We start from the raw sequence: 13,359 nt of genomic DNA on the forward strand, positions 1-13,359 counted from the left end.
ATAAAAATGCATGTTGTTTGGTTTTTGGAACATGGGTGAAATGTTATGACTATTTCAATAATAAAGCTATGGCAACTTGAGTATCAAAGAGCTGGCTTATAGGGAAGAGAGTATAGCTTACCTGTTGGGAGTAGTTGTAAACTGCATTGTAATGAAGCTTTTCTTGAGCGTTATCTTAATTTTTTTACATAAAGGTCTGAGACTTCTAGGTATTGGAAGGAATCAGTACATTGACCTCATGAACCAATGTAGATCATCAAAAGTGAGTCTTTTTTTTGTTATTTGAAGGAATATAAAGTTGTTCTGTGATGAGATGTGATTTTTGGATTGGAAAATTGTCTCAGTATTGTGTGTATTCTTGCGTTTAAGTTGACCAGATGCAGAATATAACTCTGTGCCCCACCATGTTCCTTAAAAGCAGCGTGAATATTTCCATGGGATTTGAACCTAGGTGCGTGGTGAAAGAACAGTGTACTATATATTGTCAGGTTCCGCATTTTCATTATCGATGAGCTAAAAACAGTAAATGAACTTTTTGGTGGCTATAATTTGGGTTGATGTGGATAACCTGTTACTAACAGTAATGTTTAGGCTTAATTTACACATTTGGGTTCCCTTATCCTAATACCAGTAGGTCCTATACGAACAAATCTGGGAGAGAATAGTAAAATGTCCCATTTTAGACCACAGTTTGCTATAAAATAATTAAGAAAATTAGTTCATAATTCACTCAACTAAGTAAACATTTTATATATTGCCATCCAATGAAATGATGCTGATAATGAATGTTGTAAATAGGACAGTGTTCCATCGTACACTGATATTGTTTACTTTAACAAGCACACACTATATCAAATGGAATTCTATGTGTGCTGTTGAACGATGAATGCATATGCTATAAATGTGTATTAGACTACACCGAAGAGATACTAGCTTTTATTTATGCATAACACGTGGGTAAATACTTTGTTTGTAAATTATGTTGGCTTTTCTTAATTGCAGAGAAAACTGTATTCACTAATTCTGCAAAATAACCATTATTCCAGAAATTCTTCAGGCGGAAAACAGCTCGTGACCTGCTACCAGTGAAGCCCGTGGAGATTACTATTGAGCCATGGTGGGTGGTGCAGGCTGGTTTCATCACAGAAGATGATATCAAGGTAATGTTGAAATTAACAGACCCAAGTAATATTTATTGTGTAATCTGAGTTCTAGTGCTTTACTTATTGTGGCTAATTGATTTACGCTAAGTCTTGAGCACAAAATCCAGGCTGACATTCTAATGCAGTGCCGAGGGAAGAAACAGGTGTAGGCTGAAACATATGGTTTGTCAGGGATGCCCAATTTGTCTATCCTGAGGAGGAGAAGGTAGAAATGCACTGTGTGAATTTGGTTGACTGAGTTTGGTGACTTGGGTGGGGGGAGGAGGAGTGGTGGTGGGTGTGGGCAGCAATGTGGAGAGAGATTTTCAAGAGATTAGGTCGGTGGCAGACTGGGGAGTGATGGATTGATGCTTAGTAGTAGTGTCTTGGAGCAGGGGTGATTGGCATTGTTGGGGAATTGCCATTCAGCAGTGACAAGCAATTGGCTCTTTTCCCCCATACAACAAAAAGGCCTCCTTTGTCAGCGGGTTTGCTGACATGCCAGGAATGGACCTAAGAGAATGGGTAGGTGCAGGTTTGGAGAGAGATATTTAAGAGTATGTGAAGGTTAGGAGAGACTGACACTTTTAATCTCAACGGTTTAAAAATAAAAATCAAGAGGGTGGGAGGGCCAGGGTGGAGGGTGCAGGTGGATAAAGGAAACTGAAGACAGCAGAAAGCCCAAGACTTGTTGATGGGATGTTTCAGCTGTAAAAAAAAAAAGGCATGGAGGGAAAGAGAGAGAAAGAGAGTAGAAGAAAAGCTCAGCATCGCATTGAGTGAGGAATTTGTTGAGGTGGAGGTTAAGAAAAGGTGATGCTAAGGGAGGAGCATTCAGGGTCAGAGAGTTAAAGTTCAGAGGGCATAGTGAAGGTACGATGACGTGTCCAATGGGAAGGTTGGAAGAAAGTGAAGAAGGGGCCGACAGGCTGGCACCCAAAAGTTGTTGAAGCTTATTTTGCTGCCCGAAAGGTAAATGTTTTTGTTGAAAGTGCCCAATGGGACAAAGGATGATGTGCCATTGAGAATGGGCCGGCTCTGAAATAAAGTGAACCGCTGCTGCTAATTGACAGCCTGCTGGAGGGGGTGGATTTAAAAAAAAAAACAGCGAGAATAGTTGCTTGAAAGAATGTTGAATATCGCAGAGACAACAGCGATCATGGGTTGATCTAAAATGGGGAAATTTAAGCTGGAATTCATATGCAGTGAGTTTGAGCTGGAGACAGGTACGAAGAAAATAGCAGAGGAGATAAAAATGGTTCTCGGAGCATAACAGGGCCCACAGGTACTGCATGATCGCTTTGCCCTCCCACCTCCACCCCAAAGCTTTAAGCATTTCCAGCACTGTCAGATATCTTTTATTTAGTCTATCAATGGAAATATTGTTTTACCAATTTATTAAGGAAGGATGTCCATGTGATACTGGCAACATATCTGAAATAATGTATGCAGCAATTTCAAGGAGACTTAATAAGATTGGGAATAAGTTAATTCTGTTAATGCTAATCCTGAATTGAGGTGTGCATTACTGTCCATACAGTCAGATTGTAGATAGACCCTGCTTCCACATCTGAAAGTGTGTCCGTGTGGTGTCTAGCAATGCTGCCACCTGACAACTCGGGGCATTTTAACTGGTAACCTTGTAGTATTGTAAATATTTTTTTTGTTCAGTTGAGATCATTTTGAGAACTGCTGTCTTTTTGCCTCTAGATTTGTTCAGGGCCCGAGAAGAGTTCTATTGATAAAATAATTGATTTGGGACCTCAGCTGGCTGGAATATTGGAACACAATGTGGTTCTCAGTGAGTATGTCCTTTAGGAATGACATTGCAGTAAAACCTGTCTTGCTGAACTCTGAAACTTAAATTTTACCAATGGCCCAGTCATCCACATGCTGGGCAAAACCGGGGCAAATAGATTTCAATGCAGGCAAGTGTGAGGTCATCCATTTTGGATCAAATAAAGGAATGGATTGTTGCAGTATTCTTTTTAAATGGCAAAAAAACTAGCAAAGTGGTGGTCCAAGGAAATTTAGGGGTCCATGTTCACATAATTAAAATGTAATGGTCAGGTATAAAACTGGAATTGGCATTGCTTGAATCATCGCTTAATGGCATCAGGAAATTCCCACAAAGACCATCCTCATAGACAGCAGTTCAATGCACATTGCAGATGAGACCATTCATGAGTATCATCTCACTCGTCTCTTTCTCCTCCCACCCCAGAACATTGGTGTCCCTTCAGCCTGCAGAGCAGTGTGCTCTGTAAAAGTCCCAGGAAGGAATGCAAGCAATCAGCTGCTGTCATTCCCCTTTAATACAATTCTCAAATATGTTGGGGGGGAAAAGTGTAAATGAATGTTATTTACCTGAGTGGTTTACAACAGTCTTCTTTGAACCATCCTCATCAAAATTTTCAAAGTTGTTGTTTTCAACCTGTTAATCACTGTCAGCAAGGTTAAGGCTGTGAGCTGTTGCCTGGCACATACAGCATTCAACAGTGCAGTTGCTTTTGCCCAGTTGTATGAATAGTTATCAAGAGTTACACCAGGTGGAAGAAGGTGGTGTTAATAAATGGCTATATTTAAAGGATACCCGGGACTTTCCAAATAAGATGTCTTGACTCTTGGTCCAGCAAGTCACCCAATTCAAGGGCGATAAAAGATGAACAACAAATGCTGGCCTTGCCTGTGACCCCCCCACATCCCATGAAAGAATTTTTAAAAAGGGTGTTGTGGCTGCAGGCCAGGTGCTCCATGCTGCAAAATCTTTTTAATACTTTGAACAGTGAGACAGTTATTTCACTGAATGTCACTAAACATTAATGGCCCAGAAACAAGCCATTCAGTCCAACAGGTCCTTGCTAGTGTTTAGGCTCCACACAAGCTTCCCCCTATTCAGTCATCATCTTCCAAACCCAACAACATATCCTTCTATACCTTTCTCCTTCATGTGTATCTAGCTTCCCCTTAAATAAATCTATGCTTTATACCTACGTATCAACAGATCCCTTTGGTAGCATGCCTTACTTTCTGGGTAAAGAAATAGCTCCTGAATTCCCTTAGTGCATTTGTTAGTGACTATCCTATATTTATAATCCCGTGTTTTGGTCTCACCTGCAAGTTGAAACATCATCTCGATGTCTGCCCTATCAATTGTTTTCATAACCTTGAAGACCTCCACCTTTTCTCTTCAATCTTTCCTGATGGTTATAACCCTTCATCTGGTGTCAAATTTGTGAATCTTTTGGCTTTGTGAATTTTGTGAATCCTCTCTAGTGTCTCTATACCCTTTTTAATAACATGAAGACCAGAACTGTGCATTGTTCTCCAAAGATGGTGTAACTAGGGTTCAATACATGTTTAACATACATCTCTGCTTCTTTGTTGTCATGCTCATCATGGGACAGTAAGACTTGGCAGTCTCTATGTAGACCCCATTGTTTTTTGGCAGTAAAGCTGAAGATCTCTTCCTCTCTTGCATTCTTGAATCATAAATTTCTGTAGCTGGAAGTAGCTTGTCCTCTGAACACAAGAATAGGAGCAGAAGTAGGCCTCGAACCTGCTCTGCCATTCGATAAGATCATGGTTGATCTGATTGTTGCCTCAACTCCACTTTCCTGCCTGCCCTGCATAACCTTTGACTCCCTTGTCTATCAAAAATCTGCCCAACTTAGCCTTGAATAGATTCACCAACCCTGACCCCTCTGCTCTCTGGGAAAGAGAATTCTATAGACTCATGACCCTCTGAGTGAAAAAAGTTCTCCTCATTTTCATCTTAAATGGGGGACCCCTAATTTTTAAACTGTGTCCCCTAGCTCTAGACTCCTCCACAAGGGGAAAGACCTTCTCATCATCCACCTGGTCAAGTCCCCTGTTCCTGGAAATCTGAATGTGACTTGTATTGGCCTGCAATATGTACCAGATGCAGTTTTCTAAGAAATGTGCTTTAACCAAAACTACATCTTCAGTATTTTTTTCCTTGTGATAGTCCCTTGTATCAAATCTGATTAAGATCAAATTTATGTAGAACTATGGGGTGTTTTGTGCCATGAACTTGCTTCCATTATGTACTGGGGTGGCTCTCCCTGTACACTGGACCCTTGCATTTAGCTGGCATTGCAAGGAAACTATTCCCCCAGCACAAACTTTGCCTTGTATCTATCTGAGTAGGATTTTTTTTCTTTTTTTTGTTTAACTAGGTTGTAGAGTGAAGGAAAAACAAAAATAGCTGGAAAAACTCAGCAGGTCAGACAGTATCTGTGGAGAGGAACACAGTTGACGTTTCGAGTCTGTATGACTCTTCATCAGAGCTAAAGAAATTTAGAAATGGGGTGAAATATAAGCTGGTAGAAAGGTGTAGGACAGGTAGAGCTGGATAGAGGGCCAGTGATAGCTGGAGGCAAAGAAAAGATTGCCAAAGATGTCGTGGACAAAAGTACAAAGGGGTGTTGACGGTGATATTATCTAAGGAAGTGCTAATGGTGACATTAAGTGTAGTAAGCAGGACAAACAAGTGGCAGATGGCTCTAGTGGGGGTGGGTGGGGGGAAGGGAACAAAATGGGCTAAAAGGTAAAGATAAAACAATAGATTTAAAAATAGGTGGGAAAAGAAAAATATATTTAAAATATATAAATTATTGGAAAAAGGGGTATCGGAAAGGGAGCGGGGATGGAGGAGAGAGTTCATGATCTGAAGTTGTTGAACTCAGTGTTAAGTCCGGAAGGCTGTAGAAGGCCTAGTTGGAAGATGAGGTGCTGTTCCTCCAGTTTGCGTTGAGCTTCACCAGAACATTGCAGCAGGCCAAGGACAGACATGTGGGCATGAGAGCACGGTGGTGTGTTGAAATGGCAAGCGACAGGGAGGTCTGGGTAATGCTTGCGGACAGACTGAAGGTGTTCTGCAAAGCGGTCACCTGGTCTGCATTTGGTCTCTCCAATGTAGAGGAGACCGCATTGGGACTTAACATTGAGTTCAACAACTTCAGATCATGAACTCTCTCTTCCATCCCCATCCCCTTTCTGATTCCCCTTTTTCCAATAATTTATATTAATTATATTTTTCTTTTCCCACCTATTTTTAAATCTATCGTTTTATCTCCACCTTTTAGCCCATTTCGATCCTATCCCCCCACCCCCACTAGGGCCATCTGCCACTTGTTTGTCCTGCTTTCTACCCTTAATGTCACCATTAGCACATTCATTAGATAATATCACCACCGTCAACACCTCTTTGCCCTTTTGTCTATGACATCTTTAGCAATCTCTTCTTTGCCTCCACTTATCACCGGCCCTCTATCCAGCTCTACCTGTCCCACCCCCCTCAACCAGCTTATATTTCACCATATTTCTGTATTTCTTTAGTTCCGATGAAGAGTCACACAGACTCGAAACGTTAACTGTGTTCCTCTGCGCAGATGCTGTCAGACCTGCTGAGTTTTTCCAGCTATTTTTGTTTTTGTTTCAGATTTCCAGCATCCGCAGTATTTTGCTTTTATTGTAGAGTGAAGGTCTTGTTTACCTGTTGGCTGTAAGAATCCTATGAGAAATGAACTTGGTATTTCCAGCTAAGTTGCAAAACATTTGCAGAGCAGAAACCAGCCATTTAGCCATACAGGACTATACCAGCATTTATACTCATCAGCCTCTTCCCATCGTACTTCATCTAACCCCATCAGCGTAGCCTTCTGTTCCTTTCTCACGCATGTACTTCTAGCACACGCGCAACGAGCCAAACGGCCTCTTTCTGTGCCATTAATATTTTACTTTTCTGTGTTTGTCTTCATGGTGACCGTGTGCTCATGGAGCAAACCTGTCTCTCTTTTTCAGCAGTGATTGGCATTAAGTTGACCTGTCTATCAAAACCAGAGGATAACTGATGGAGATGGAAAATTGTCACACTGATGCAGTAGAGTGCTATTCTGAAATTGGGGTGAAATCAAGATTGTTGGGGAAGAGTAGAGGGTGCTCTACTGTATGTGTAGCCAGGCTATACATAATTGAAATGCTCAAAGCTGGGGCTATGTTCAGCTTCGCAGCATTCAAAACCCTCGCCATTTTTAATTCAAAAGGTTGGTAAATAAATTGTGTGCGTTTTGCCAAAACTTACAAGCAGGCGAATTCATATTTTTTTGTTTGCACTTAATTGATTTGGTTTCCCTCTTGCGTTGCAGGTTTATATAACAAAGGCTTCATTTACCTTGATGTACCAATATCAGATGACAGCTGCATAGCAGGTGAGCAGTTTCATTGATGTTCGATTTGATCATCTTAATATGATTAAATTTACCAGACCTTATGTTCTGAGTGGGTGAATGAATTAATTAATCGCTTATTTTAAGCAGTGTATAAGCAATGGATTGTTTTCCTTTGGAGCAGGGAAGGTTATGGGGAATTTTGGAAAAGGAGCTCAAAATCTTGAGTTTTGAAGGAGTAAGGAGAAACTTTCCATCGGCGGAAGGGTTGATGAGCAGAGGCCACTGATTTAATTGGCAAATGAACCAGGGGCAGCATGAGTTGGTGGGGGGTGGGGGGGTGGGGGGTGGGGTGGTGTGGGGCGGGTGCGGGGGGTTGGTGGTGGTGAGGGGATGCCTAAGAAGTGAGTTGTTGTGATCTGGGATGTGCTGCCTGAAAGATTGGTGGATTCAGTTTCAATAGTAACTTTCAAAAAGGAATTGGATAAATACTTGTAAGGAAAAGATTTGGCAATGGGCAAAAGTGCGTGGGAGTGGAACTATTGGATAACTCTTTCAAAGAGCTGGCACAGTGGACTGAATGATCTCCTCCTTCAGTTCTGTATCATTCTGTGTTGCCACATGACCCAGTTTGTTTTGTTTATTGTAAAATCCATCAAAGGAATCCTGAGATTGATGTCCTTTCTTTTAGAATCTTCTCAATAGGCAACTTGAGTTGCTATTTTGACAAATTTAAAAAAAAAATTCATTAAGCATATGCATTATTTATTTTGCATAAAAGGGTTTGGTTGCAAAGTCTTTATTTGATCGTAAGTGTCAACTTGGTTTATTTGTAGCAATCTCGCCTTGAGCCAGAAGGCTGTTAGTTTAACCCTCACTTGTCGTACATGAACCCGTAATCTGAGCGCTGATGCTTCAGTGCAGTACTGAAGAAGTGCTGCATTGTTGTGGTGGGGGTGGGGGTCACCAGGTTCCTCATTCGATCCGGTGTTAAACCGAGCTCCTGTGTAAATATTCAAGTGGATGTGAAAGAACTTATGGCACTCTTTGAAGAGGAGCTGAAGTTTGCTGTGTAGTGGCTGAAATTTATCCCTCAGTGAACACCACCAAAAACAGGTTGATGATTGTCTTATTAAAAACAGAAAATGTTGGAAAACATTCAGCAAGTCAGGCAGCATCAGGCAGGAAAACTGAGTTGCTTTTCAGCTCGATGAGCCTTCATCAGAACTGGAAGATGTTGGAGATGAACGGCTTCGGTGCAAGGCAAAGTGGAGTGGTAAAGGGACAAGTAGACACAAAAGATGAGAGCAGGGGCAGTGTAAGCTGGTTACAGCAGGCAGCTTCTGGAAATGTGTCAGAGAAATATGGGTAGGTTCCTAGGGTGTGGCCCACCCTGCTGGCTGTGTGCTGATTAGAGATCTCCGCTCCTCCTTCATTCCCGGTGGCACTGGTGCACCCATCCTTCAACCATGTTGCAGATGCAACACCTGCCCTTTAACCTCCTACCTTCCCACCCTCTCGGACCTCAATCACTCCTTTCTGCTGAAATGGTGATTTACTTGGTGGTACTTCTATACTAATATAGTGCATTTGCTGCTCACAATGCATCTCCTCCACTCAAAAACACAGATTGGGTGATTGCTTTGCTGAACACCTCCATTCAGTCTGCAAGCATGACAGTGAACTTTTAGCAGTTTAAAGTTGTCACAGGGTGCAGGGAAATGTCTTTACTTGGAGTATTGCTGAATGCTTTTCCACAGGGAGTGATAGCAGCAGAAACTATTGTATCCTTTATGGGAAGATCAGGTAAATATTTTTGGCATGGGATATTATTGCAAGAAAAGGTAAAGAATTAGTTGTAGCAGATAATTGACTACTTATTAGGCAGTCACTCATGACGTTGCTTTATGAGGAAACATCTGATCCTTCTTGTAATGCTAATCTCAAAGTTAGTATTTCAGCTATTTGAGCTTTGCTGAAAAGAAGAGACATGCTGTTAAAGCTTTTTGCCTTGTATTTACCAGGTCAGATGCAAGAATGCCAAACTTCAAAGGGAGCAACAATTTATACTGCATGAAAATACGGTGCTGTTTGGTTGTCAAGCTGACTCTGACTGGTTGAGGAGTTGCCTTGGAGAATGCACCAGGGAACGATGCATATAAATTGTTGCTCCCTGAAATTGGGCATTCTTGCATTTGTCCTGATGCGTGCAAGACTGAAAGCTTCAACAGCATGTCTCTTTTTTCAGCGTTACTCAAGTTCGGTACTATGAAATGACTAAGTTTTATTTAAGTACTGGAAAATTCACCTTGACAATTTTTTTTCCCTTTCATGTTCAGTTCCACCATTAGAGGGTTTTGTGATGAACCGGGTCCAAGGTGATTACTTTGAAACGCTTCTCTACAAGATTTTTGTTTCTATCGATGAGCATACCAATGTTGCAGAGGTAGGGGGGACAAACAAAAGAAACTTTGTTCTATGTATTTTCTAACCAGTACAAACAAGCAGACACAAAGCAGTTTTTTAAAAACATACAGACAGATTCCGTTAATGAAAGAGCACTGCACTATCCAAGGTGCCATCTTTCAGATGAGACATTAAACTGAAGCCTTGTCTGCCCCATTGAGTGGACATAAAAGATCCCCCACAGTCCTATTCAAAGGAAGCGCTTCCATGTGGCCCTCAGAGTATTTATCCCTTGACCGGCATCACTTCAGTTAAAAAAAAGCAGATTACCTGGTCATGATCCCATTGCTGTTTGTGGGAGCTTGGTGTACTCAAAATTGGCCACTGCGTTTCCTGCATTACAACTAAATTTCAAAAATGCTTCATTGGCTGTGAAGTACTTTGGGGCACCCTGAGGTTGTAAAAGGCACTTTATGAATACAATTTATTTCTTGCTCTCTTTCCTGAAATTATCATATAATCTGACTTGTTTCTTTTGTGTTATGAGCAGCTTTTTCCTCCACTAGAAACTAAATACACTTGTAACATTTGAAAGGAAGAAAATAGCAAAATTTGGTACGAGCTTTGAAATCAGGCCATGTGTTTTTGGTTTTATTAAAGAAAAGCAGTTTTGTTTGCCTTATCAAAGAAACATTAAGGGCTATAGTTGGTGAACAGCGCAGATTAACATGGGTAAAGGCAGGGATGGGAAATTATAATTACAATTTGAAGAGAGACTTGATACTATTTCCTCTCAAGCACGGAAAATAATTAGGAGACTTAACGGAGGTTTTTTTTAATGAAATTATAAAGGGCTAGGCAGTTGGGATTTAGGAAGTGCAGTTGTAAGCAATTTCGAGAGTTCTCTCTAAGGACAAATACATTTGGAGCTGAGTGTGGAGTGGTTTTGGATTGGGGAGGGCATGGGTGTTGATGGATACGAGGAAATGGTAGGAGATGGCATTATCTGAGAGAGATCAAGGGAGCAAAGTGGCCATGGTTGGTGACAAGATTGAGGAACGGTCATCAGGATGCATGGTAACAAACTTTTGAAAAATTCAGGAGCCTATATTTTATTGATTTTGTGTTATAGAAAGGTTATCTCTCTGAAGAATGTAATGGCTTGCTTAATGTTTTGCAGTTGGCGAATGTCCTGGAAATAGACCTGTCCCTTGTGAAGGTGCGTATGATGCTTTACAAATTTGCAAAATAATGTTCAGACCCCTGGGCATGGTAGAGTTGAGTGGATCTTAAACCTTTTAAAATTGTCCCCAGTTTTGGCTTGTGATGTTTTAAGTTATTGCATTATTTTTCCAGAGATATGACTTGAGATTTCAAAATGCTGCAAGGAACGAAAGTGTAGAAAGTTTGATTAACCTAATTTGATTATGTCTTTATGGTTTTCACTGACCAATGGACATAGTTGTGAGGTTGAATTTCCAAAGTATCAGTAAAATCCCAGAATATCATGCAATTGAATGAAATGTCGCTCATCATTCACTCTGAGTCAGTGACCCTGACGTTACCCACTACATAATAGTACAGATCTTTGTATTATTATAAAACATTGAATACTCTGATTCACCCCAAGCAAAACCATAGGAGACTTACTAGTAATATATTAAAAATCTTACATGTGCAACATTTCCAGTCAACATTAGCCATTATACGTCCCTGAGCCCACATTTATACTAGAAACTACTTGTGTAAAACTTGTCAGGCTGTAATTACACCAGTGGGTGACTGCAGCACTGTCACTGGCAGGAGGATGTAATTACAATGTGCAAATCCATATTGGTAATTTCATACATTTAATGCATGACGCTATGCCCTGGATTTTGTGGTTGTAATAACATTAAAGCTGTCACTGTTTTCTGCCATTACTCTCTGAAACTGACAGGAACTTCTCGTGTCCACACACACAATCAAACCTGGAAAGGCTGTTACTGTTTCCTTGCTCCCCCACAAGAATATGCTGCTGAAATGGAATCATCCAGCAATCGCTGAATTGACATGGATTTCCACCGCTTACCCTATTATCTCACTGTGACAGCCCTTGGGAAAAAGTAATAACTTGTTGAATGAGGTGTAACTTGAGTTTTTAATGGCTCACTGGGTCATAATTGCTAGTGAACAACCTCTCTGGCCTGAAAAATCTGATTTTATATTTGTGGAATGTTAAATTTCTCTAGTCCATGATAAAAATGTAATGAAAAGCTGATATTTCACCTTCTTCCTTAATGCTAAGTGTATGTTCCAAACTATATTTTCATTTTCTGTAAAATTATAAAGTGTATTTCCTGGCTTGCTGTCTGAGAACTCTTTAGAATGATTGGCTGCTTGCCCTGCTTAGTTGCTGAATACCAGAGACCCCCCCCCCCCCACTTACAGCTGGTGCCAGATTTAAATTTATGTCAGAAAAGGTGAAGTCCATGTCAGAGAGCTCATTGGATCTTTGTGGGCAGCGTTTTTGAGGGGTCAGATGCGAGTACCATCACCTCATTGCTCACTGCAAAATCTGGACCTATGTGGCCCAGATATTTCCTTTAGTTATATTTGGTGATAACCCTGTGGAACATCATTGCTTGAGGGTGTAATTTTGCAGTTCATTTTGTCTCTTCAGAATGCAGTGTCAATGTATTGTCGACTGGGTTTTGCACACAGAAAAGGACAAGTGATAAATGCAGAGCAGCTTCACCCAACATGGAGGAATGTTCCATCGGTGAACAGATTAAAGTAAGTGGAGGCTTTCGTACTAAATCTATATAGGTTGTGAATTTTTTTAACCAGGAGGGCGAGAAATAAAAACTTGCTTTACAAGTATAACTTGGGTATATTTGAGACAGAGCACCATGTTGGCTCAGTGAAAGAAAGTTGTTAACTTGTTATTAATTTAGAAATGTTTTATTGCTTTTAAAAATAATGAGCTACAATACCACCTCAGATGGCACTGAAGACTCCTAACTGTAGCTTGTCAACAGGAACTCTCATTTTAAAAGTGGCAGCCTTTATCTGCAGCACCTGCTATACCTGTAGGTGATGATGGGATTGCCTTTAACAACGTTAATAGTCCTGGCAGCTTATGTTATAAAACCATATAATTCCACGAGCCTTATTTGCCCATATAAAAGATTTTATGGGACAAAAGTTTGTTTTCTTCCCCACAAAAGTGCAGCAGTAATAATAAAAAAAAGTTCAAAATTATTGTTCCTTCTGTAGTGAGATGCTATAACTGAGTTTTCAGGCCTCTGAATCAAGCAACTATCAAGCTTCAGATGGAAACCTGCTATGCCAAATGCCACTTCAGAACACTAAGATGTTCCATCCTGAGCCAGGTTACCTTGTTTAAAACCGTGCTCTCTAATCTACTAAGTGATCTTAAAGAGCTGTCTAACCCCTCCAGTATTATTGGATACCGTTACAAACTTTTCGGAAATTTGCACCCACTCCCCACTCTCTACTGCTCTTACTTTTGCTGATGCATTAGTAATAAAACTGTCGTCTTTGAGAATTATTCCCACCCACGTAGGTCTGAATAGGGATCCCAACTCTCTCTCTCGTAAATTTGAGGGAATTTATCT

At 40.7% G+C, this 13,359-nt stretch overlaps 1 protein-coding gene across 4 annotated transcripts in view; it reads left to right on the plus strand.

The window, feature by feature from the left end:
• The window catches only part of fam91a1 (family with sequence similarity 91 member A1), a 59,072-nt gene that overhangs the window by 21,177 nt on the left and 24,536 nt on the right, over positions 1-13,359 (plus strand). For 2 of the 4 annotated variants that reach the window (XM_041189744.1, XM_041189743.1), the window contains exons 5-11: positions 195-262; positions 1,047-1,160; positions 2,853-2,943; positions 7,313-7,375; positions 9,673-9,779; positions 10,920-10,958; positions 12,402-12,514. In XM_041189744.1, coding sequence (XP_041045678.1) covers positions 195-262; positions 1,047-1,160; positions 2,853-2,943; positions 7,313-7,375; positions 9,673-9,779; positions 10,920-10,958; positions 12,402-12,514 — 595 coding nt within the window. Of the gene's footprint in view, positions 1-194; positions 263-1,046; positions 1,161-2,847; positions 2,944-6,968; positions 7,211-7,312; positions 7,376-9,672; positions 9,780-10,919; positions 10,959-12,401; positions 12,515-13,359 lie in introns of those variants that run through there. The other 2 variants (XM_041189745.1, XM_041189746.1) reach the window with 2 other exon arrangements.

The sequence above is a fragment of the Carcharodon carcharias genome, chromosome 6 (genome assembly GCF_017639515.1).
Source record: "Carcharodon carcharias isolate sCarCar2 chromosome 6, sCarCar2.pri, whole genome shotgun sequence".
In the NCBI taxonomy this organism is placed as follows: Eukaryota; Metazoa; Chordata; class Chondrichthyes; order Lamniformes; family Lamnidae; genus Carcharodon; species Carcharodon carcharias.